This window comes from Phoxinus phoxinus (assembly GCF_949152265.1).
Source record: "Phoxinus phoxinus genome assembly, chromosome: 5".
Taxonomy (NCBI): domain Eukaryota; kingdom Metazoa; phylum Chordata; class Actinopteri; order Cypriniformes; family Leuciscidae; genus Phoxinus; species Phoxinus phoxinus.
The window spans coordinates 28,883,754-28,911,283 of record NC_136880.1 but is presented as its reverse complement, the minus strand read 5'-3'; the positions used below and the strand labels follow the sequence as shown (position 1 = coordinate 28,911,283).

Sequence of the window (27,530 nt, the reverse complement as noted above, 5' to 3'; positions counted from 1 at the left end):
TGGATGAATGGATGCAGTATGGATATGTGGATGATGAAGCTCACAGAGCTGTCACATGATCCAGTGAGGCTGCGATCTGAGCGATCCAGAAGCGCAACGCTCTGCACTCGCTCTCCATCTCATCTGATGCTCGGACTTTGAGATTGGTAAGTAGCTCCCGTGTTTTACCTGCTGTCTTTCTCGATTCTTCTCATCGTTGGGCAAATGTTGAAATGCTTTTACTCGTGTAACCTGTTTACTGAGGTTTTTTTAAAAGAGATGCTAGCTAGACTACTTTTAATTCCGTTTGATGTCTTAAAAATATAAATTTGACGTCGCGTTAATTTCAAACTGATAATTATTTAGGCTATTCGATGAGCAATGCCTAGGCCTATATACAAATTGTTTTCAATGCATAGGCTACATGATTAGCATAATGACTCTTGAGTTGGTTCCGAAGTTTGCAGATCTACCTCTTTCTTGTTGTATTTCTATTTATATAGCCTAGACTTTAATTAGGCTAAAGGTTCCAACTGGAATAAAAAGGGGTTTTCAGTGTGATGCTAAATGACAACCTTTTAAGTTCCGTTAAGAACTGTGTTCTCTCTTTAAAAACATAGTGTTATCAGAAACCACTTATTTAAAGAACCTTTATTGTGACTGTGAGATGAAAAACTTTTAGGATTTTAAATGTATAATAATGGCTGCCTTTGTCACTTTCATTATGTAAATGTGCTGCATTTCACAGTTGGTCCAGTTTTTTCATTTCATCCATGCAATACTGTCTTGACATTATTACAATAATATGAAATGGTTTATGAGGGGATGCTGAAAATAAGACTTTAAAATACTAAACTTCCAATAAAGTTTGACACACACGAAAAAATATTTTATCACATGACTTTGTAATAGGAATATTTTATGATATTAGCAGTTGGCTTTCATTTTATCCAGCCAATTGCAGTATTTCTTACATTCGTTTTACAAGCTCAGAGCCAAAAGCATGATAATCAGTCTATGTCAACCAGCTCTCAACTAGATACGATACTCACAGTCTTCCTGGAAAAAACATTTTCTTTAATCAATATTGTTGTTTTAGAGTTGAGAATGATAGTGCTGAAGAAGTATGTTATTCTGAAAAAGAATTATTTACTATTCAGACGGTGTCAGTCAAGGGACAGGTGGGGGAAGCCAGCCGTGAAATATCCTTTCCCCAAGTAAGGCTTATCTCTCATTGGGAATTCTAGGAGGGATGGGAGTTTCAAGCATGGACAGAATTCCTGAGTCTTCCTCAGAGCCCCACATTCTGCATACACATATGAATACAGATTAAATAATACAGATAAAAGTATGTAACATATCACTGCAGTTTTAATGTTAGGATAAGTTGTCACAAAGTATGTCATGCTTCTATCAAAATAACTCTGAGGTATCCCATGTCTCTCCCAGCAAAGTTGTATATTGCAGACACCTACTTAGACTCTTTCTCTCTAGTTTAATTGAGAATAAAAAAGTGAGTGGAGGAAGACGATTGCATAAACAACTTCCTTTTGTCATGTTATTTCAGAAACACAACCTATTAGGCTTTACACCGAATCAACTTTACTGTCTGGTTTTCTGTCTCCACAATGCACAATTTTGATTTAATTTCTCCGGTTTGTTTAGAAGTTCATTGTTGATAGACAATGAAGAGATAAATGGAGTCTGCTTGTACGCAGAATATGCCATCATTCTCAGATTTCATTGACTTTTTATTCGAAAGAACTACTTATTCAAAAGTACAGCAGTAATTGTCAACAGACTATAACCATTTAAAAGTGATTGTCTCCCATAAATCTTTTCATATAGTAGGCAATTTGTAGAAGTTTCTGGCCTGTTCAAAATGTTTTGTTAATATTATCATGTATGAGTTTGTCTTTGGATGTTTTGAGGGGGAAAAAACAGGAGTAAAAAGTGAAAATAAATAAATATTTAAATAAATCTGATGACACAAATATGACTTCAGGGAGATGTTTCGCATCTATTTTAGCACCCTAGATGGCGTCATCCTCACTTTTCATGTAGAAGTGAATGTATTTCCACCTTGAATTGACCTTGTATTGTCTAAGCAGTGCACCTGTCATGTCAGCTGCAGCTCATTGTGTTACCAGCTAATTAGTCACTGCTCTAGTGACCCACTTACACATGCCTGGTTGAATTTACTCTATATTTGGGATCACCCAACAGAGGGAGAAATGAATGAATAAGTCTCCTTAATGCCAGAGGTATAGGTTTATAATTAACAATATTTTTTTGTTTTATTGCTTTTGCATAAGAACTTTATAAACATCAAACATCATTATAAACATCATGATCTCATAAATGTAGATGTAAATAGAAGTGTGCTAGTGGATCGGCAGGATATATTCCAATATCAAAAAAGTAGTCCATTGCAGTGTACAAAACAATCAACAAGATGAACTGCAATATTACAGAAATATGAATAAAAAATAATTTTCAATGCAACTGACAACTGAGGCTATAAATTAAAAACAAACAAAGCTTTTAACTGACAGTTAAAAGGAGCCTTATTATGTAATAAACATATTTACAGTGTAGAAAAGTTTAACCTAGAATATTTACATCTTGAGGATAATTGCATCAGCTTAAAATTCATTCATTCATTTTTCAATTCTGAAGAAAATTGAGTTGACTGACATTCATCACTAAATTTTAAACAATTAAAATGTGTATACATTAGTTAAATGTTTCTAATTCTGATAGAGAGCAGATATGGCTCGATGCCACATTTATTAGATTATTTGGTCATGTAATTTTAGCACTGACCAACAAATAGGAGAAGTGTGAAGTACTGTACTGTGTGAGGAGTCGAAAGTGTTTGAATGGGGATTGTATAATAGAATAACAGACTGTGCATGGAGCTGGTGATGTAATGGGGTTTAAATGGGAATAGAAATGTCATGTCCAGTGACAATGCCAGAGCTCTGCCATGCCTGTCAACCTGAGAGAATGAGGTGAGGTTATTGTTAACACAGGGAAGCAAAAGGTTTTCATGCATCAGTGATTCGGTAGAAATGATGGTGTGTATTGAGAGGAGGATGCTGGTGTTGCTGAGGATCAGTCAGAGGGTTGACTCACTGTCTCACAGATGAAATGGATTCTGTGTTGGTCCAGCTCTTTTGTTTAGTGAAACCTGAAGTTGTAGTATTCCTTCTAAAAAATTATATCATATTTTAAACATTTGTTTTAACATTTAAAGACCACATTTATTCTCCTTAATTTTTTTAAATTTTTTACTCAAATTCCGATTGAAGTTGTGGCAAAAATAATGAAGGATTTTTTTTAAATATATATATATAGACTTTAGTTTATTTTACAGTCATAACCTTGATTTGCTAGTCGTCAGATAGTCGGTATTGAGAGGAAAAACTGGGCGTCATACACCAAATCACAGTTGTTTTGTCTTTAATTTCATATGTTAGCTGAACCCTATAGTCTCAGCCTCAGACGTCATGCCCTACGCCCTACTACAGTATGTTGGCTGAACGTCTGATGCATATGGCACACAAAATGGGAGACACTTTGGGAGTTTCGATTTCGTCATCTGATTGGTTGAATTCTCCATGATTTCAGGGAAACATGTGTCGCATTTTTTAACGGTCCGCCAGGAAACAAAGCCGTCATGACGCCAAACCCCCTCATGGAAGAAGAAAGCCATCGTGTTTACAATTGTGACAATGAGCGCATATTAACTAAACGCTGGATTTTCAAAAGTATCTGAAGATCACAGCATCATTCTTGCAATAAACTATCACAACGTTCTTGCGTGAATTGCAAGACATTGACATTTTCATGCCTCTAAAGATGACGCTAAACAAATGAACTGTGATTGGTTGCTTTACATGTCGGTCAGACATCCTGCTTTGACCAATGAAAGCTGCTATGGAGTCCAGACCTTCTGCCGTCAGTCTGAAGGTCTGGCAACACGATACTAGCTGAACCCTTGACAACCCAATGATTTTGCACTATTGGTTATATACATTTAATGCATGTGAGGCAATGCTGTTGGGAATCCTGAAGAAACACTTTGTTATCACTTGCAGCAAAAGACAGGAGAAGCCTTATATATGATACTTTTTGTGTGTGTGTGTGAACTTCACAGTTCTCAGCATTCACACTCTGTAGTGATCCTCACAGCTCATCCTGAATAGTGTCTTCTCTGGTGTCAACCCTAGTGCTGCCACATCCAGCCAGATGTATAGTCTCTGTGTACATGAAAAGAGTGTTTAAAAAAACTGACAGGATCACAGGCTCAAGAGATGTATAAATAGCTCAGCAAAAGATCTAATTTATTCCTGGTCCATTTATAGCATCTGCAGAATATTAGCAATGGTGAGGAAGATTTGAAAATGCACATGAAGAATTAGACAGCTTGAGTTTGGTGTGGTGTTGCTGTATTAGTGCGTGTTTGCGGTAAGGTTTCGGGAAGAGAGTGTGAATGGATGGAGTAGATACAGTATCTGAAAATAACTTTCTTTCTTGATCATAAACTTTTATGTCTGTTGCCATGGAGATAGGAAATGGCCAGGTAATGAATGAGTCAGTATCTGTTTGAACCCCACTGAAAACTCATTATTTCACCGATACATGAATCATACTTTGAATCAACCAGTCTACTTTTATAATTAAAATATAAATGAGTGTTATTTTATGTAGTGTTATTGGCGCACATCTGTTGTGTTTCTGTTTCATTTTCAAGGACTTTTAGTTGTTTTCGTCATTTCCTTTGTGACCTTTCTGTTTTTTCTGTTTCTCATTGTTTCATTGATTTTGTTACGACCCGTGCAGTAAAGACGGGCTTGGCGTGAACTTTTCCAGTTGGGTTGAAGGAAACCAGCCCCAGCCGACAGATCACCAAAGACACAATTCTTAGTTCCACAAAAATTATAATTTATTAGGGTGGAAAAAGTAATTAAATTAAGGAGCAATGGCTTCAGGGTGCCCCAAGGCCAAAATAATAAACAAAATAGACTTGTAAAAAAACATGTATAAATTACCTAATCAGGGAATAAACAAAATTATAAAGATACTTCCCTAACTCCCTATAAATTAACAAATCACAATCAAAGTCAAAATAAATGGCAGGGCACCCCTACGCTCTTAAAACATAAGAAATAACCTAATTAAATCATCACAAACAATCAAACAAACAAACATGATCAACAGAGGTTTATGGATCTGTCGACGGGAGGAGGAATCCGGAGCTCTTCACGCCACAAGGCCAACGTCAGAATGAGCTCGACATCTTTGATTAGCGCCACCCTTTTAAAGCGGCACATATGTAGATCCGCCAATCAGGTTCCTCCGTCAGCAACCAATCCCTCATATACAAAATGCACACATATACAAAAAAAAATAAAAAACAAGGATCGTAACTATCACTCCCTCCAGGAAATAAACGAAACCATGGCTCTGGTTACTGATGGATTTATTGCTTTGTCATCTTTTTCTCCGTCATCACATTCACCGTCAATGAAATCCACCGTCAAACTACAGTATGACGTAAAGGATAAACACGTTCACATACAATATAAGAGGTAAATACAAAAACAAATCGGGAAATACAAACGTAATACACATACCTCGCTGGCTGCATATAACCAAGAGGGAATGAGTTCACTTGAAAATACCCGGTTCAAAACACAAAAAAGAAAAACATCTTCTTTAACGTTACTTCTCTGCTCAAATAACGATTAACTCTTGTAATACACATGAGGAGAATAACTTCTCACAAAAATGTAAACCTTCCTGTTGCACCTTAAAGGATCCGTGTGCAACGCAAATGTACTTTAGTTCCTCGTTAACATCAACACTCAATATTCATGAATAGATGAAACAAATAACAAAAAACCATGTTAAATAACAGAAATAATATGTATGGCAGTTATACTCCCACCAAATGACTATTTGTCATTTCACCTCACAATTTAAACATTTTCACACCTTAATTTCAACCATACAGTATGCCTTTAAACCTTACAGTAGCATAAAATACTGTATTCATGAAATAGCAACCATAACCTTTACTCTGCTTCAAGCAATACGACTGTCTTTTGTACAGGCCTATCAAGGTAGACTGGCTTGGCAATGCGTCTTCCCTGGCTGTCTAAGGTCGAGTCACTAATCAACAGTTTCACCTTTCTAACCTTTCCATCAGTGCTCGGATACACCTCTGTCACTCTTGCCAATCTCCATTGGTTACGTGGAGAACTGTCCTCCTGCAGGATGACAATGTCGTTAACTTTCGTATTTCTCTTCTCTTTCTGCCATATTTGTCTTTGCTGAAGATTAAGGAGATACTCCTTCTTCCACCTTGTCCAAAATTCGTTTGCCAAAAACTGCACCTGGCGCCATCTCTTGCGCAAGTATAGATCCTGACTCACAAACTCCCCTGGAGGTGGGAATATTATGTTAGACTTCATCATAAGAATGTGATTGGGCGTGAGAGGTTCAAGGCTTGTTGGGTCATTTAAATGCTCGATTGTCAGAGGTCTGCTATTTATAATAGCCATTACTTCATACAGAAAGGTTCTGAGCGAGGCACTGTCGAGTCGTTTAGCAGACTGGTCAAGGATTGCGGTTAAAACACTTCTGATCGTCCTTATTTGCCTCTCCCATACGCCTCCCATGTGGCTCGATGATGGGAAGTTCATTATGAACTCACATCCATATTCCTTTAACTGTTCATGATCCAAATTCTTCATTGCCTTCATGAACTCTCCTCTTGCACCTACGAAGTTAGTGCCTTGATCACATCTCAACTGTCTTACATGTCCGCGTATTGCGATGAATCCACGCAATGCGTTGATAAAAGCATCTGTTGTGAGGTCATCAAGCATTTCAATATGTATGGCTCTAGAGCACATACAGGTGAAAATAAGACCATATTTCTTCAGTTCCTTTCTTGCTTCCTTCACATAGAATGGTCCAAAGCAGTCTATGCCACAATATGTGAAAGGAGGTGTCATTTCCATTCTTTCTTCTGGCAAATCTGCCATTTTTGGATCTTGTGTGTTCCTTCTGTACTTTCTGCATGTTGTGCATTTGTAAATATGTGAGGCAACTGCTCTGTTACATCCTATGACCCATACTCCATTGGATCGCAATTCATTGGCCGTCATTCCTCTTCCTTGATGCTGCACCTTTTCATGGTAGTGCTTAATAAGCAACAACGATACATGACTCTTATTTGGCACAATGGCGGGATGCTTGACATGAGGATGAAGAACAGATCTTGTCAAACGTCCTCCAACCCTAAGCACACCATGCTCATCTACAAACGGACTCAGTTTGTGTAGTTTGTTGTTTTTGGGTTCTACTTCCTTGCCTTGCGTTATACCTCTGATTTCACTGCTGAATGCTTCCCTCTGAACCAACTTGATTATAAACAGCTCTGCTTCCTGTCTGTCCTCAATACTTGTAGCTCCACTTACTTTATCTTTGATGCCCTTGATCTGTTTAGCATGGCGTTTCAGAAGAGCAATAGCCTTGACAGCTCTTTTCCAGTCAGAGAACTTTGTTAGACGGTCTAACAATGACCTCTCCTCCTTCACCTTGGTGTTGAGCACCAAGGCCTTTCTAAGTTCCGGATCATCATCATAGACTTCTCCCACCATAACATCTCCTTTGGGTAGCTCTCTTTCCCATAAAAAATCTGGGCCAGTGAACCAATTTGAAGCAACAAGCTGATCTGCGGAGAGACCTCTCGACGCATGATCCGCAGGATTATCTTCAGACTTTACAAAGTGCCATTGTGCAGGATCTGTAGTGGACTTGATTCTTTGGATTCTGTTCGCTACAAACACATGAAAACGTCTGGCATCATTGTTTATATAGCCGAGGACGACCTTTGAGTCAGTCCAAAAATGTTCTTGAAGACCCTCTATTTCAAGCTCACTTCTGAGCATAACACTTGTTCTTGCTGCTACAACTGCAGCCGTCAACTCAAGCCGTGGCACTGTGGTTACCTTGGTAGGAGCAACCCGTGCCTTTCCCATGACTAGCGTGCAGTGAACCTCTCCCTTGACGTCGACTGCTCTGAGGTAAGTACATTCCCCATAACCGATGACACTTGCGTCTGAGAAGTGGTGAAGTTCGTACTGCTTGACATCCTTGAAGTTATCTGGGATATAACACCTTCTGATCCTTACATTAGATAAGTTTCGAAGATCTTGTAGCCAGATTTCCCACTGCGCTCTTAGCTCTAGTGGGAGTGGCTCATCCCAAGTTACTTTGTCTCGACACAGTTGTTGTAGGATCTGCTTTCCACGGAGAATAAAAGGCGCTACGAACCCCAATGGATCGTAGATGGAGGCTACTGTAGAAAGTACTCCTCTTCTGGTATTTGGGTGTTCCTTGACAGTTACTCTGAACTGGAAGTCATCAGAGGATACACACCATTGAACGCCAAGAGCTCTTTCCATGAGTGGCTCTCCCAAAGCCATATCCATGTCCTTGACACTTTCAGCACACTCGTCCTTCGGTACGGATTTCAATACCTCCTTGCTGTTGGAGATAAATTTGTGTAGTCTAAGCTTGCCTGTGCTGCAAAGGTCTCTCGCTTCCTTAATCAGTTGAATTGCTTCGGCGTCAGATGTTGTGCACACCAATCCATCGTCAACATAAAAATTCCTTTGGATGAACTTAACAGTGTTTGGGTTAAATTTATCCTGACCTTGAGCGGCTAGATGCTTAAGTCCAAAATTGGCACAACCAGGTGAGGAGGCTGCCCCAAATAGGTGGACCTTCATCCGAAAAATTGAGGGTGGAGACTCTAGATCACCGTTCTCCCACCATAAGAACCTGAGGTAGTCTTGGTGCTCAGGCCTTACATGGAACTGGTGAAACATTTTTTCCACGTCACACATGATGGCAATCGGGCCCTTGCGAAACCTACAAAGGACTCCCACCAAGGTGTTTGTGAGCTCTGGTCCAGTAAGAAGTTGGTCATTCAGTGACGTCTCTCGAAACCTTGCTGAGCAATCAAAGACCACTCGTATCTTCCCAGGCTTTTGGGGGTGGTATACGCCGTGGTGGGGAATATACCAGACTGGTTGATTGTGAAGCTCTTCTTCAGGGACCTTTTCTGCATCGCCACGAGCAATGATGTCTTTCATAAACTCCAAGTAGTCAGTGCAGTATTGTTGGTCTCTCCTGAGCCTTCGTTCCAAGGACATTAGGCGTTGAACAGCACATGATTTATTATTTGGTAGATTTGGTCTGTCTTGTTTGAAGGGCAAGGGCATTTCAAAATGACCGTCTTGCTTCTGTCTGATTCCGTCTTTCAATTTAGCCAAGAAGTGAAGATCTTCTTGAGAGAAGGATGTCTCGTCTCCAGCTCTCTCACTGAAATCAGATTCCAACATCTTAATTATGTCATCTGGACTGACCATTTCACTGACCTGGGTATTGCAAACATAGTGGACTTCTCCTTTAAGCTTGACCATTGCATTCACTTCAGGCATGACTTGTTTTACGATGATGCGATGGCTTACTCCAATTGCATCACCGTAGTGTTCACCTGGGTCACCATAACTCACTATGCTCCATCCTAAGTCGGTCTTCTGAGCAAATGGCTGGCTTTCCTCTCCACAAACGACTTCTCGTGGCATTAGAGCTTGTGGGCAATTGTACCCGACCAACAGACCAATTTCGCAATCCTTTTGAGGCGCGATGTGGTCAGCAAGATGCTCCAAATGAGGCCATGCCTTTGCTGTCTCAGGCACTGGGATGTGTGTGCGATTAGCAGGGATGAAGTCACGAGTGTAAACTGTCGGCACTGTTAACTTCTTGGTGGAATATAGGCCCCTTATTTGTAGGCTATTAAGTCTTTTACAGTGAATGATTGTCCCTTTTGACGACATCGTAGATAGTTTTAACTTCACTTGTTCCGTGTTTGTATCAAGAACATCTGCCACTTCATTAAGAATGAATGAAGAGTCACTCTGTGAATCTAACAGAGCATAGACGAGAACTTCGTTGTCTGGATCACTTGACGTTGACACATAGACAGGTACTATTGCCGACGTCTGTGTACTATTAGTATCTTGTACAACTCTGTTAGAGGTTGTTTCCTTTGTGACGTCTTGTGGTTGAGTTCTTTCCTTAGATTGTTCTTTCTTTAGTTCTTGGTCCCTTTTTGAACGTTCTTCGTGCAGGCATGTGGGGTGCCTCCTTGAGCATGAATCGCAGACCATCCGGTTACTGCAGCTCTTAGACTGGTGGCCAGGGCTCAAACAGCCGAAGCACAGTTTTTCACTTTGCATAAATTTTACGCGGTCAGCAACTGGCTTCTCTCTTAATTTATAGCACTTGTGTAAGCTATGTCCTGGTTTTTTACAAAACACACATGTGACTATTTTCCTCTCAGTGGTGTTTGTTGTGAAGATCTTGGCACCTACGGTTTGGTTCTTGGAGGTCATAATGTTCTGGCTTCTCATCTTTGCTTTATCAGATTCACCTTGCCGTAATGCATGGAAGGATGTAATGGGGTTGCAAGCGATGCTAGCCTCCATTGAAAGGAACGTCACAAAATAACTGAAGTTTGGGAACCTTCCGTGTTCAAGTTGATATTGTGTGGCTTTTCGGTTCCATCCGGAGCTTAACCAGTCAGGTAACTTGGCAGTAAGTTTTTGATTCTCAATTCCATCATTCAGAATGTGGAGACTGTCATTGTTAGCCATAGCACTTTCGCAACTGCGTAATAGGTCCACAAATTTTCTCAACTCAGCACTCTCTCTTGAAGCTATTTTTGGCCATGTATGTAGTTTGTCTCGGAAAGCCTTGGCAATTACAAAGGGTTGGCCATATCTTTCATTGAGTAGGTCCCATGCTGCATTGTATGAATCTTCTGAACCAGACAGAAAATGACCTTCTAGGGCTTCTCTAGCAGCTCCTCCGACATATTTTTGAAGGAAGAAGACTTTCTCTGCGGTTGGAATATTCTTTTTCTCTATAAGAGTCTGAAAGGATGATTTCCAATGATTAAACTTGAGTGGATCCCCACTAAATATTGAAGGTTCTGGAATGGGTAGCCTGTTTGCTGTCATAGCTTCAGCTAAGACCTTCACCAGCTCACGCATGTCACTTTGGAGTTCACTTCTTGGAGTCACATCTCTGAGTGGTGGTGGATGCTGATCAGCAATACTCGCTTGATAGATTATCTGCATATCTGTAGGCAACTCAGCCTCAGGGTTTTGTGGTAAAAAGTCTTGGGTTGGATAGAACTCATTTGCATTGTACACTAGAAGCTTTGCTTTGGCTGCATTAAGCCTCTTTAGCTCTTCCAAACGCTCAAGCTCTCTTTTCAAATTTTCAACTGACCTTTTTCTTGCAGCATTCTCTTCATGCTGTCTCTTTAACAGAGCAGCCTCTTGTTTCTCTTTTTCTATCTTACGTTCAATTTCTTCCTTTTCTCTTTGAAGACGGCGAGTTGATGCAGCTGTTTCTTGGTCTGCAACTATCAACTTATCCTCAGTTTCAAGTCTCTGCAATTCTGCTTGGTGGGTTTCTTGCTCACCCATAATCTTCAATACAGCCTGTGTATGTGCATACTCAGCAGCAGCTTCTTGTCTTTTGGATGAAGATACAGCAGAGTGAATGGATTTAGACTTAGAATTATTGCTCTGAGATGAAACACTGGAGGTTGAAGACGCGAATACAGATGAAGCATCAGGCCAAATAATTTCCTCCTTATTTCCTTGAATTTGAGACTGTGCATTCTGTATTACAATTCTGGTGATGGATGCACATCTGTCCACCTTGCATCTCATGTCATGAGTTGGGCTGTCAATCTTTCGGTATTCATCATAAACACTGTTCAGCTCAGATTCTTCTCTTTGAATACATTTAATGTGTTCTTGGAGGATATCACTGGGATCTTGTTTGATTACAGATTTTTTAGCCACCTTAGTCAAAACTTTCCAGCGTTCATAAATACTGCCAAAGCGAAGTAATAATCCTTTCACTTTTTCCTTCTGATATTCCCTTCCCTTCTCTGTTAATGTTCGATCTCTTTCACTTCTACGAGGCTCTGCAGGCTGTACTGCTTCTTGTAAAATGGTAGACTTCCCTGACACTTGTTCCTTTTCACTTGTTTGAGACATCTTACATTATCTGGGAATTGCTTGTACACTTAAATTTAGCTGTGTAGTTAACAGCAGATATTTTTTTTTTCTTCTTCTTTCTGAACAATCAATTAAATTGTGTCAATGTCCTTTAGATCAACCCTTCAATAAAAGCAAAATTGTAAAGGCTTGGTGCTATTGCATTTAAGTGAACATCTTTAAAAGATAATAAAAAACTTCAAAAAACTTCAATATATTGACTTGCTTAAATGTGCACAAATTATTCTCCTCTTTTTAAAGTTATCACTTACTTTCTTCAATAGACAATATCAATATATTCCCCTTATACAATTTAAACCACAGTTATTATTAAGGTTACACAGTTCCTTGTAGTGTTCAAACTTATTGTCAACTTTCAGAACACAAGCTTAAGTGTCTGACTTATGGACGTCTTAATGAAACACTGATGAACTGCAGGTCCTTAACGGTAAACGTGGGCTTATCTGTGTAATGTTACGTGACACAGCTGGTCTGGGGCGGGCACGAGCAGCTTCGGGAACGTTGACGCGGGTCCGAGCCGGGCGCGAGCAGCTTCGGGAACGTTGACGCAGGTCCGAGTTTGACTATCACTCCCTCCAGGAAATAAACGAAACCATGGCTCTGGTTACTGATGGATTTATTGCTTTGTCATCTTTTTCTCCGTCATCACATTCACCGTCAATGAAATCCACCGTCAAACTACAGTATGACGTAAAGGATAAACACGTTCACATACAATATAAGAGGTAAATACAAAAACAAATCGGGAAATACAAACGTAATACACATACCTCGCTGGCTGCATATAACCAAGAGGGAATGAGTTCACTTGAAAATACCCGGTTCAAAACACAAAAAAGAAAAACATCTTCTTTAACGTTACTTCTCTGCTCAAATAACGATTAACTCTTGTAATACACATGAGGAGAATAACTTCTCACAAAAATGTAAACCTTCCTGTTGCACCTTAAAGGATCCGTGTGCAACGCAAATGTACTTTAGTTCCTCGTTAACATCAACACTCAATATTCATGAATAGATGAAACAAATAACAAAAAACCATGTTAAATAACAGAAATAATATGTATGGCAGTTATAGTAACATATTCATACTCGCACACCTGTTCCTCGTTAGTTCAAAGAATCATCATTAGTTCATATAATACCCTCAGTTTCAGTTACTCATGGACTGGTGTTGCCTGTGCAATAGTCCAATACTGCCTTCGAAACTTTCGTCCGTCATAAACAAATTTGTATCGGGTTCGATTTTCTGTGTTTTTCGCATCCGTAGCAAACATTTTGAATGGTGTTTTGACAATTCAGAGCCACCGAATCACGAATACGAAAAAACTCATACAAAAAATTTCGGACTCAGTGTGCAAGGACCTTAACGTTGCCTTCTCGCTTGTTTTGGTTTACTCTTGTGTTGCTGGATTATGCTCTTATGTTTTGTTTAATAAGGACTACTCTGCATTTTAGATCTGCTTCACTTCGCCTTGTCTTCATCTTCAGCCCAGCTGTGCCAGAACACCAGACCACAGAAAGGATTTATGGATCTAACAGCAGCGTTTATCGCCCTCACCCGTGAGGGGCTACATCTATTGGATTATTCAGTTTGCTTTTTCTGGAGAAAATTATTGTTGCCCCCTGGATCAGATATGAAAGATATTACCCAGCAGCCATATCACCCTGTAACCCAAGACTGGTTTCCTACTGAAGCTAAGCGGGGCTGAGCCTGGTTAGTACTTGGATGGGAGACCTCCTGAGAAAACCAGGTTGCTGCTGGAAGAGGTGTTAGTGAGGCCAGCAGGGGGCGCTCACCCTGTGGTCTGTGTGGGTCCTAACGCCCCAGTGTAGTGACGGGGACACTATACTGACAAAGAGCGCCGTCCTTCGGATGAGACGTTAAACCGAGGTCCTGACTCTCTGTGGTCACTAAAAATCCCAGTGGCCACTGTCCATCATGGCCTCCTAATCATCCTCATACACTGACTGGCTTCATCACTGTCTCCTCTCCACCAGTAAGCTGGTGTGTGGTGGGCGTTCTGGCGCAATATGGCTGCCGTTGCATCATCCAAGTGGATGCTGCACATTGGTGGTGGTTGAGGAGATTCCCCACTTCTATGTGAAGTGTTTGAGTGTCCAGAAAGGCGCTATATAAAAGTAATGAATTATTATTATTATTATTATTATTAAAGACGGAACATGGAGAAAAGCTGTTCTCCGGTTTCTTGAGAGTTTTTATCCCATATTGATATTGTTGCTCATGACCACAGCAGATCCAGAAACCACGCCCCTGGGGATATGGAGCCTGAGCCCACCACAGACCAAGAGCCAGAGTTTATGCCTCTGTCCCGGAGACCAAGCCTGCTGTCCTGTCTGACCAGGTGTGTAAGCCAGTTTATACATCCGTGCCAATGGAAGTTTTAGTGGAGCTAGAGGATGAGGCCTTTCCTCCTTTTCTGATTCCACTCTGCCTCAAGTCTTCTTCGTCTTCTCTTTAATCTCTACCAGTCCCGTCCAGCTCCAAGTCTTCTTCATCTTCTCTTTCATCTCCGCCAGTCCCGTCCGGCTCCAAGTCTTCTTTATCGCCACTGGTTCCACCCAGCTCCAAGTCTTTGTCGCCACTGATGATCCCAACCAACCTCCCATTCCCTCCTCCTTCAAGTAAGCTGTCCAGTTCTTCGGCGTTGGCTCTGCTGGTCCCACTTTTAGCTCCTCGGCTCCTCCTCCATTGACTTTGCTTAACAATGCTGTTACGCCTCGAGCTGGTCTTCAGCTTCACCTTTTTGTAATGATCCCCTGGCTCTGCCTTTGCCTCTGAGCCCATTACTCCACCTCGGCCAATTGACCAGTTGGCCCTACCTTGGTCAGTCGTTGCTCTACCTCCAACTCGAACTTTGGGGCCTTCGGCTGTGCCTAGTTTCTCCACCTCTTTGCCTCTGCCTCAGTCCTCACTCCCACCGGCTATGCCTCAGTCCTCCGGCATCCTGGCTCCACCTCGGCCGCTCGTCACTGCGGCTCTGCCTTGGCCTTCTGGTCCTTCGGTGTTGCCTGCTCTCTCCACCCAACTGACTCCGCCTGGGTCTTCACCTCTCTTGTTGGGCTCATGATGACTCCATCCTGGCTCCTCCATCCATCAGTTCTCCCATGTTTCACTATTGTCCTGGCTGGCTCCTGGGGGTCTCCAGCTCTGGTCTATACTATTAGTTAATATACACTCTCATTTAAAACACTTTAATTTTCTTGCAGGATCACCTCTGATCTCACAGTGTCTGAAACGGTTTGGATTCAATTCTCTAAACCTCTCTCATCCTTTTAAAGTGCATGCCAAGTGCCACATTACTGACTAGAATTACTAACTTTTCTTTCTTTTGCGAAACAAAAACCTCCCTTTATTGTGCACTTTTATCTGTGAAACTTTGCAGGCCTCTTACATTCACAAACAGGTATATTACACACTAAGTGAAAGGTTATATCTGAAAAAGCGTAATAGGGGCACTTTAATATTTGTTTATATGTGTGTGTGTGTTTCAGGACATCCTGAGAAGGATGACTGGGAAAACTCAAACCAGCAATATAACAAACAAGACAGATCCTCGCTCTCTGAATTCCAGAGTGTTCATTGGTAACCTCAACACCGCTGTGGTCAAGAAAACTGACATTGAGCTCATTTTTGCCAAGTATGGCAAGATCACCGGCTGCTCTGTGCACAAGGGGTTTGCTTTCGTCCAGTATGCCTGCGAGAGGAACGCTCGCTCAGCTGTAGTTGGTGAGAATACCAGGGTGCTTGCTGGACAGACTTTGGGTAAGTGATCATTATTTCCCTTTTTATATGTAAATGATTTGGACTGAAACAAATGACAATTATTTGAATGACAATGAGGATCTGCAGGCACAGAGACAGTTGATCTTAGGTCATGGTCATTCCCATGGCTACCTGCAATATTCATCATCCTTTATTAAAAATGAAACTGCTGCTGTCACTGTTGGGGCTGTTGCTTGAGTTGAACTCCAATGGGTCTCTTGTGCTGGAATGATTTTCCTATCATTTCTAGACTATTAAGTCTTTGTTTATTTTTTTATAACTGCTACAAGTTATTTTCCCCCTCTTCAGACCACTTGATCTTTCCTTGTGAAAAAATATGAGTTGCTTGATTTTACCTCACAGTGCAGAGCAGTGCATCTGTAGCCAGCAAAGCTTTTGTTTAATTTCAGGAGCATTTTGATTAAAGATTCAAATGGCTTTGGATGTTTGTTTGTTCTAAATATGCTTTATTATATATAAAATATTATTTATTATTATAACAAATTATTTAATACATTATACAAAAAAAACATTTATTTTATAAAGACAAAGTAATTGTTCACTTTTCCTTCTTCTACTTTCTTTTCATTTATTTATTTATTTATTTAGTGATAATAATACCCATCACCAACACATAAAAAAGCACATAAATAAAAACAATAAACAATAAGTACATGTGGAAAGCATGGTTTAGAGGATGCTGTAGATGGAGAACGAGCTCGAGATGCTTTTTCCTTAAAGGATAATTCCGGTATTTAACACCTTGAGTCTATATTGTAGTTTGTTTTGGATGAACAAGAGTGGTGGACAAATTTTTTTTGACAATGGTTCCTCTCTCAAGTTTTTGACTAAAAGAATTGGCCATGGACCCATTTAACATAGGAGTCAATGGGCATGTCCGAAAATGTCATTAAAACAACCTTTAACATTAGTTTTCAAAACTGTGCAACTCACAGAGTGATTAGTGATATTAGTTGATGTTCCAGAAACAAAAAGTGTTGCGAAATACAGTTTCTGTCGTGTTTTATTCGTCATTCTGTAAAATCCCATTGAATTCTGTTGAAGGACTGAGTGCTCGTTAATATAAATGCGCTACCGGAAACGGAAAGGGGGCTGTTTACATTTGGTCGATGTAGTCTTTTTGCTCGCTTCCGTTTCTCATAAGGCTAGCGAGCAGAGCAACTGTGCTCCGGGAGAGTAAGCGAAATAAACAATAATTTTTTTATGAACTTTACCGCAGTTTTTGACCGCACAAATTCTAACCATATTGAAAGACGTGATCACTGACCAGTGCAATATGAAGTTGAACTCAACTGTGACCGTGAGTGTCCCGCGAGACATAAACATCAGTTATCGCCATCAAGTGGTCGGGAGTGTGCTAACGCTTCAGATTCAAATATTGAGCGGAAGTTACACGGTTGTGAAGTGTCTGAAAAAATAGTTCCACTATAGCAAAATAAACGGATTGGAATCATATATTGCGACGATATATTGTTTATAATCATCAACGAACACCACTAACCCCTCGGTGAGTTTAACAGTTTTGTAAACGAACATTATTGGCTGTTTTAATGACATTTTCGGACATACCCATTGACTCCAATGTTAAATGGGTCCATGGCCAATTCTATTATAGTCAAAAACTCGAGAGAGGAACCATTGTCAAAAAAATGTTGTCCACCACTCTTGTTCATCCAAAACAAACTACAATATAGACTCAAGGAGTTAAATACCGGAATTATCCTTTAACAATCAACTCTTCCGCACTCGTTCTCCGTCCGCAGCGGCCTCTAAACCACATCCTGCTTTCCATTGCACATAAATAGATAATTTTACATCTTAAAAAAACTAAACAAAAAACACCCCACACATATCAGGCTCTTTTAACCACACATAATAATTCAAATAATTATTAAATGAAGGAAGGTTTTGGGGGGATTTAGAGGGTTGTGTTTTGAGCGAGTCAGACCGGTCAGTTTGGGAGATCAATGGGCCTCATTTTAGTGCACATTGCTAATAAGGTTATATATAAATAAAAAAAGATAGTGCCATTTCTTTTGTAACCAGAGCAGCATAAACAGTTCTTTACAATGAAATTGAATTGAAACAATTTGGAAAGTTCAAGAATCTATCCTATTTTTGTGGGGTGTAGAAAGTAAGTAAAAAAAACGTTTTTTTTTTTGTTTTTTTTTGCCCCCAGTATTACAGTGTTTTATTGCCCCCCTTTGTTGGAAAGAGGAAGTACTGGTAAGAAGAATTAAAAACTTCACGTTACAGAATAAAAGATAGGCCAATGTCAGCCACTAGATGGCAATATATATCTGTAAGAATATATATATAAACTACTTCTGACATATGTGTCGTGTGTGTGTGTGTGTGTGTGTGTGTGTGTGTGTGTGTGTGTGTGTGTGTGTGTGTGTGTGTGTGTGTGTGTGTGTGTGTGTGTGTGTGTGTGTGTGTGTGTGTGTGTGTGTGTGTGTGTGTGTGTGTGTGTGTGTGTGTGCCATAGCCATCTATGGAACTGCAGGGGCAAAGACAAATCAGAAACTAAACATACCTCATAAATGTAATCATCTATTTGTCTGCATATTTAAAGAACACGTTCATTTATAAACATATAGTGTAACACTTATAGTGTAAAAATGAGAATGAGTCAGAAATAGGACCTATGGTTTCTTTAACAATATTAGAAACTCCCATACCTCAATATACCCCATTCTTCAAAATGATTTTATTTAAGCTTGCCTTAAATAAAAGCTTTTATTATATCAATGTCACAATGAGTGTATGTGTGTGTACTCATGTCACTATAATTAATTTTTTTGTATATCTGAAACCGTCTGACAGATATGAAGGCATCACAATGTCTTCAATTTCAGAGCCTGTCTTTAATTCAAAGGGAAAAAAGCATATTCCTGCATGAATAGCCCCCGGGCTTATAATGTCAATAGCATTTTCAAATGACTGACAACAGCTGTGTGATGCTGTTCGCTTGATGTACAATATGAGCCAAGATCAGATAAACAATCTGAGACAAGAGTATAAACTGCATCAATCGTTGATATACATGTATATATTTATACTAGCCATACATTTATACATTTGTAAAAGCTTAGTTTTTTATACAATACATGGTAGATAAATACAAAATGTGTTTACTTAAATACTAAAAGTACTTTATTTATTTTTAAATATTGATGCAAAACAGCATGATTTCTGCACTATTTAATGGGTCCTGATTATTACTCATTTATAATTGTTTAGAATTTTTTAATATATATTTATCAACACCCCCATTATGCATCAGTGGTACGGTCTGGAATGGTGCATGCCTGTGTGCTGAACTGTATTCAGTCAGTCTCTCACAGTGACACTACAGTGAAGTGAGTTCAAGGGAAAGGAATCATTTATTTATCAAAATATAGTATGCACAACCTAATGGACGTGTACAGAAGAACAATGCAAAAAGGGAAGCGCCACAATCAGAGATGTGAGTATTTTACAGACAAATAAGATGCATCTTATTTCTGTTTTTAATACTTGATTTGTAAGAAAATAATAATTATAAACATTCATAATTATACTACTTTTTCAGTTTTGTTCATTAAAAGGACGAAATGGTTATAATTACATTATGTATTACATTGTATCCAATAATATAATAGTTGTTTCTTGTTTGTCTTATCAAATCTGTTTAATTATTAATAAATGCATTAAATAAATACAATTAAAATCATTACTTTGTAATTAATCCCAGAACTCCTGTGAAATTGTCCTTGCACTGGGGACAGTTGCTGTGGACATACAACTAAATATAAATCTGCTAAATGACAAGTAACCAAATAAATGCACTTTCATATATGCTGTATAAACTGAGAATGTGCTGTTGTTTCCATGAGGAGCTATTTCTACTTGATCTGAAATGACTTTATTTGTTGTAACCTAGTATAGTTATTAAACTTAAAACAATTAAGTATAAAACTTAAAAAATTTGTATAAAATATAATAGTATTTAAATAATATTACAAAATAATATTATTTAAAATAAAATATATATTTTTAAAAACAGTTAATTTCAATGTTGCCACATGAAACATACTTTAAGGTTAAAAAAAATTGTTTTTTACAATCTTTTGGTCAACTATTCTGAAAAGCTCTTAAAGGGGGAAATACATAAAAACTAAATAGTGTCTGTTAAAAAATATTGTAACCTGTTTGAAATGATAACCTGTCTTTATTCTTTCTAAGGGTTCGATATGTGTTCTCCATGAAGTATAGCACATCTACTTTAGTAGCTTAGCATGATTTTTCTCCTTTGACTACAGATTTTTGTTCTGATTTAACTTGTTCATACACACAACTCAAGCAAATATGAATTGCAGGCTTGACCAGGTAGCCTGGGAAAACCCTGACGAACTTTCAGCAAATTTGAGATTTGCTCTGCAAGTCAGTCTGGCCAAGAGCCCATTCAAGCCCATTTCCATTTTTTCCAAATCGAGGCACCAATCACAAACGTTGAGGCGGGCTTTACACGATGACGATCGCCCTGATTGGTTTTATGTCTATCTAATTGCGCCCAGAGGCATTTGAGCGACGTCCGTGGGTGACGCCCCTTTGGAAATGGGCTGTGAATGAACCTTCCCCAGACCCACTCTCAGTTACAACTGAGAAGGGTCTGGTGTCAAACAGGCTATTGACCAGGCAAAGTAGTCAAAAATTAGATGTTGTCAGAAAGACACAAAATCCCGAAAGCTGTTAAATTTGCATTCAAGTTGCATCTGTTCATGATGAGCATGCATGTTTTGCAAGTGTCTAATCAAAGTCGGCACATCAAAGTTACAAAGCAAAGTTTTGTAGCCGTGCACACACAAGCTCCAGGGATAATGAGCGGCACTGAAAATGGATGTGATGTCCTGAAGTGTACAAACTGTTCCAGACAATTGCGTACATCAGTCACTGAATTACATCACGCCACAAAGGAATGAATAAAGCAAGTGAAAGAAATGTTTGATAAGTAGGTCATGTATGGAAAACACTCATTAGTTAAAGAGATGCAACAAATGCTAGAGGTGTCTGAATAATATTAGCTAAAGAGAAAAATTAGTTATGCGTTTATAATGTTTGCGACATGCTTTTCTTTGGAAATAAATGTTCATTTAGAGTTTGGCATTTTGGCAAGTTTAGACACAAGTCTTCAGTTATGTCTTGTCAAATCAATCACTCAAAAAACTTCTTTAAGCTGACAGGCGGACACATTGACATTAAGCCCGAGGTCATCACTAAGAGAAACGCCAATCTTCTCTCTACGATGCTAAGCCTGACAGACCTTTGGGAGAGAAGCATACTGAGTAGAAGAGGCCCATTGGTAAACTGAGATTAAAGTATTGATGGCTCCATGTCTGAAATATGGTGGTATTTTAGATGGTCGGCACATATCGAGTGAAATGTCTGGCGTTTTGTTGGATTATTGCAGTAGGGAGAGTCAGCCATATTGTCTCCCAAGAAACCATTATTAAGATCTCACAAAATCATTATTGTGAATTTAAAGGCACTTGAATCACTTGCTTCCACATTAAAGCAGTCAAAGAGGCTCAATGAGGTCGTTCCTGTAACTCAAACAGTAAAGGATGGCACTAGTGTCAGGGGTTCGATTTCCCAGGGAATGCGTGGACTAAAAAAAATGTATGGCCTAAATGCAAAAAGTGTCTGCCAAATGCATTCATGTAAATCAAAGGAAATGAACAGCAGCCACATCAGTGATTAGTATAATGCCAGGTTCATTGTGATCAAACTCATGATGACGAACTTTTGAACGTCAATCACAAAATAACTTTTCAATTCAGGAACTTTCAATGCAGATTACTTCACCACAGAAGTACGAGAAGAGAACCTAAAAATACTACAGTGAAATAACATACCATGTTATCAGGCAACCTTCTGATATTTGCTTGAATAGTTTATTGTTAAATAACTTGAATAACTTAATGTCAAACTTCTTTTTTTTTTTTTTATATATATATTATTTATATATATATATATGAAGACTTCAGATGCAAAAGCCTCTAAGTGCCATCTGAAATTTTCTAAACTGAGCATTTTTATCAAGCTTGTATATTTAAGTTCAGTAATTTCACTTAAATGACAATTAATAGGTAATTTTCATTGCCATTAAAGTGAAATAACTGAACATAAACATTTCAGACGACACTTAGAGGCTTTTGCATCTGAAGTTTTCATAGTTATATCTAATATAATTTAAAATAAATAAATTAATAAATAAATATATTTGTTTTTAACGTTAGCATGAGTCAGAAATAGGATCTGAAAAAAAAAAAAAAAAAAAACAGAATTGGAATTTTTGGATGAAATACCCTTTAAGTTTCTCTAACCTTTTAGAAACTGACAATCAAACTCACAATGATATCCTTTGAACCTCAAACACTTTAAGTCAACGTAATTAATTTATATTAACATACTTTTTATATAAAGCTTTTGTGTTTACTTCAAACTAACTTTGTGTTAACGTCAAACTTTTCTGTGGAAAACATCTGCTCTCATCGCAGAAGGTTAGCTGTAATTAGTAACTACTAATTAATGAGGATGAATCGAAAACCTGATCTTCTTAGTCAACAGTTTTATCCTCAGGCTTTTTTTGCTATATCAATATGGTTGAGTGTATTTTCCAATATACTGTATTCCTCCTAGTGACACTCTCATTCAAATGTTTTGAAACTTCAATCTCACATATTCTGAGCGTGACCATTTAAAAGGTCTGTATGCTTCCATAATGAATTTGGCTCAGTCAGGCAAAGACTAATCTAAACTCTGAAAGTGCACTACTTTTCCTCACAGATTTAGTGCTTTGTTTTGTGCTTCATCAGAGTGAAGGCTTAAATTGCTTGTAAATGTCTTAAAGCCCCGAATTGTGATTTAGTCAGGCACTCAGGCAGCCCGTCCTTCTGGATAACGTGCCGGATGACCTTGAAAGGCACTCAGGAGTGATTGTGAATTGTGTGTGTGTGTGTGTGTGTGTGTGTGTGTGTGTGTGTGTGTGTGTGTGTGTGTGTGTGTGTGTGTGTGTGTGTGTGTGTGTGTGTGTGTGTGTGTGTGTGTGTGTGTGTGGAGTGAGGCTGTTGCTCTGATAGCATCTCTCTTTCTGATGAGACAGATGAGAGCCATCAGTTATTTATTCTGTGGCATAATGCTTATGCTCTTTCAGAGCGCGCAGAGGCTTTTCTGTCCATTATATTCACCGGCCATTTTTAGACATTTATTTGAAGGAGACTATATATAAAAAAATGAAGCGTATTCTTGTTTCTTTTCTTCACAATGTCCTTTGCTCTTCCCACAGACATTAACATGGCAGGAGAGCCTCGTCCTTACAGGCCAAAAGTGGGATCCAAGCGTCCCTTCTCCTTATACAGGTGAGCCACCTAAAATTAATTATAATTTTTTTCCCCCATTGCAATTAAAGAAAGATTGAAATAACATCTTTCTTCTTTTTTTTTTTAGTGGCTATGAATTTGATTATGATTTCTACAGGAATGATTTCTATACCAGGTATGTACATGCAATTACGTATGAAAATGCATTAATTCAAAGATACCAATAATTTAGGTTGTATTTCAGTTGTTGATGTGGTAAGGTCTTAACTACAGGAGATTTGTAATGTTTTTGTTCATTACATTTTTAGTTAAGATCCACCTTGTCTCGTTTAACCTTTTCTATGCTATGAAAAAGTGAGGTAAGGTGAAGAGAAAAATAAAAGCAGTAGAATAATGTCCATAATTAATGTCATTTTATTGGTTTGACTTTGATCCTTTGCTCTGGCTAATGATGAGCACTCGTCTCCTGTGAGACATTAGCTGAATGTCAGAAAGCTGCCGGGTCGTTAACCGAGCAGCGCGAGACACGCCGGTCATCTTTTCCCTGACATTTTCATGTGTTTGCTTTCACTCCTCATTTGGCAGAGCTGAGTTTTATACTTCTCCACGGAAAATATATGTGTGCTAACGAAGAAAATCCCTTCTGTGCAGTTAGTTAAAAACCTAATTATGCTCATCAAATGTTATCTCAGGGGACAGGGACTAAGAAGTGATCTTGCTCTTTTGCATGTAGACTAATTAAGAGATTCTCTCATCTCTGTATTATAACTTAATGAAATTCTATACATGCCATGATATGTCAGTTTCCATATTGGTACAACAGAATTATTGGATTACAGCTGGTCATTTTAAATGGGGTCCAGAAGTCTTAGATCATTAGTGAACATCTATTTTTGTAAATTATTACAGGTACTCTGACATAGTGACTGTATTTTTGTAAAAAAAATATTAACAAAATATAAATGATTATATCCTAAATCCTTCTTCCAAATTTAGCCTAGCCTATACGTGTTTATATTTTAGACCTGACAGGACCTATTAGCTGGAAATTGCGAACACTCAACTTTGCTTGTCATATCATTGTCATATCTGTAAATAGAGAAAAATTCCTCCGCCTATGACGTGTGTATGGAGTGGGAGCGGCATAGTTGTCACAATGAGTGAGAAAGGTTGTAATAAAACAAGAAACAACATTGGCTTGGCTTTTCGGAGATGGCGAGAAATGAGGGATTTGAAATGTTGTAAAAGTGATGCAGAGATTGAATTTTATTGAACTCATAAATTGCCATATGTAGCTCTCTAACAGAGTTCACTGTAAAGCATTATCTATTGTAAAGGGGCAAATTCATCCACCCAGTCACACATAACCGAAGCACAACCAAATGCCTTTTTTTAACCGCTAGATGGCCAAAAGTTATGTTCTGCTCAATGTTTTTGTGGAAACCATAATATATTTTTTCAGTATTGAAAGTGATTAAATAATAATAATAATAATGATGAACTATAAAATATTTTGTATAATATATTTTTTCAGGATTTTTGACATTCGTGGGCGATTAGCACCATCCCCTCGGGCTATGATACCTATCAAGCATTCCCGCTTGGTTGCATTCTCAACACGCAGGACGAAAAACTCTTTCCAGCCAAAGATGTCCACCTGCTCTTCTCTAAGAAGGCTGTCCTCAGGTTCATTATGCTCTATGGGTTTGTATCATTCCAAGTCAATTTTTATCAGTTCATTTCAATTATCATGTTTTAGCCCCAAGGACAACATGTCCCAACCTGGACTTTGACATAGCATGCCCATCCATGCCAACCATAATCAACTGCCAACCATAACTATTTTAAAACTGAAAGTTATACAATGAGCTGATAAAATCACAGTGATATGTTCATTCTCATAACAAAAAAAATTGGATTGTGTTTTTTTATCTAAGTGAAATCCGATCAGCTCCTGACAATCAAGAAAGAACTGTCTCAGATCAAGATTAAGATTGACTCCTTACTGGGAAGGCTAGAGAAGATTGAACGGAGGCAGTTAGCAGAAGCAGGTAAGAGGATGGAATGAACATTGCTATCAGGGTAGAGGCCATTTTGGCAGGAGGTAGATTAAAAACACTTGTCTTCATCACTTTCAATGTCAGTGCAGGAAATCGAAACGAGCAGCACTCTGTTCACACACACACACACACACACACACACACACACACACACACACACACACACACACACACACACACACACACACACACACACACACACACACACACACACGCACACACACACACACACACACACACAAATAGAGGGCAATCCACAAACCTGTGTTAGTTTTACTTACTTGAAAGTTTGCTACCTTTTAATTCCGTGAATATTCACTGTAGCCGTTTGCCGCACTTTAATCTCAGTCACCTCTTTGTCTGCCATTAGAAGCCCACTGGAAGCGCGAGAAGGCCTATCAATCTCTCTATAGTGAGACCGAAGAAAATTCTGGGGAAGATGTGGATCAGGAAGGGGGGTCCTGGGACGTGACAGATGAAGGTGACGATGGATATTATGACAGTGTAAACAAAGAACTGGTGAGCTGTCATTAAACTCATTTGCATGTGAAATGTAATTTGTTTTACAGTAATTTCATATATGAATAAGACCCACTTGTATTGGATTAAATTGTATGTGTGTTAAATCCCAGATAGAAAACCACATATCAGATGTAGACAACTGAACAAGGTTTGTACCACAAATTAATGTCACATTATGTTTGAAATACTTCTCTATTTTATTTTGACATCATCAAAAAGTAGATTGCATCTTTCCTCCAAGTGTTTTGTGAAATGTACTGTCTGGCACTATCTGCTCTTCATGTAGGAATGTCATTGTATTAGAAGCAATGTCATTGAAACTAAAAACTATTTAAGCCATTCATTTATGAGTATAATGTCTCTGAAATTTCTCATCATTTGACCTTCAGTATCAGGCAAGCAAAAAGTTATTATGCTTCATTCAGTGTACAACCAACAGTTTCTTGAAAAACACTTAGCCTATTGATACTGGACGTTTCTGATACTACTAAAAAATAATAATACAACAGAAAAATATTTTTGTGATATCTATTATTATAATATATTTCAATCTTTTATTTATGATTTTGGTTGTTGATGTTGTTTTGACTTTTTTTCTTCTTTTTTTAGGACTGAGACCAGCGCATCATGTTTGGAAGATATCTAGAATTGTTTACCTTTCCCTGTCAAACTCTTTATGTATTAATTAATGTATGTATGTATGTATGTATGTATGTATGTATGTATGAATGAATGAATGTATAAATGTATGTATTTATATGTATATGTATTTACTTTGTTCAAACATTATTTTTTGTAAGAAATTTGAAAGTAATATCTATGAAGTTATTCTGATATCTGCAAACATGATATATGTGTAAATAGACAAAACAAAAGGGTGAAAACGGTAACTTTGGTTTTCGGCTATTCAACTAAATATGTAAAATAATAATTCATGTATTTTGTTTAGCAAAACAAGTGATAAACTTAAAGGGATAGTTCACTTTAAAATTAAAATTCTGTCATCATTTACTCACCCTCAAGTTGTTTCAAACCTGCATTAATTTATTTCTTCTGCTGAACACAAAGGAAGATATTTTGAAGAATGTCGGTAACCAAACAGTATACTGTACCCATTGACTTCCATAGTAGGAAAAAAAAAATACTATGGAAGTCAATGGGTACAGTCTACTGTTTGGTTACCGACATCCTTCAAAATATCTTTCTTTGTGTTCAGCAGAAGAAATAAATTAATACAGGTTTGAAACAACTTGAGGGTGAGTAAATGATGACAGAATTTTAATTTTAAAGTGAACTATCCCTTTAAGAGTCATTGTCATAAAGGTTTACAAATTCAAAAAAAACCTTATACATTTGTATAAGGTTTACAAATATACTATTTATTGAATGCACATTTATGTCTAAGTAAACTGTCATAAAATGATTGATGTCTCACACATTTGAAAGCTACCTTTTACATCTCTATCCATATACTCTATCTATTTCTATTGTGGTTTATCCATAATCTGAAAAGTGTTTATTTTTATGTGTTTAATGTAATATTGTCACACATTTGTGAAATAAAATCAACCAGACATCAATTGTAGCAACTTTTTGACTTTTACGCCTATAG

The 27,530-nt window shown here is 38.3% G+C and overlaps 1 protein-coding gene across 3 annotated transcripts; it reads left to right on the top strand.

Annotated features, from left to right (window-relative positions):
* The first annotated feature begins 47 nt into the window (after positions 1-47).
* LOC306998339 (RALY RNA binding protein like) lies at positions 48-27,497 on the top strand. Of its 3 annotated transcripts, none has more exons than XM_079612304.1 (9): positions 48-146; positions 15,681-15,951; positions 23,303-23,375; positions 23,464-23,511; positions 24,871-25,040; positions 25,274-25,387; positions 25,767-25,915; positions 26,029-26,066; positions 26,528-27,497. In XM_079612304.1, the coding sequence occupies exons 2-8, from the start codon at positions 15,696-15,698 to the stop codon at positions 26,059-26,061; spliced, it is 843 nt and encodes a 280-aa protein (XP_079468430.1). In that variant the 5' UTR covers positions 48-146; positions 15,681-15,695; the 3' UTR covers positions 26,062-26,066; positions 26,528-27,497. The 3 variants fall into 3 exon arrangements, with proteins under 3 accessions (XP_079468430.1, XP_079468432.1, XP_079468431.1); XM_079612306.1 differs by having other exon boundaries at positions 54-146; positions 24,871-25,022; positions 26,528-26,660; XM_079612305.1 differs by having other exon boundaries at positions 54-146; positions 26,033-26,066; positions 26,528-26,660.
* The last annotated feature ends 33 nt before the right edge of the window (positions 27,498-27,530 follow it).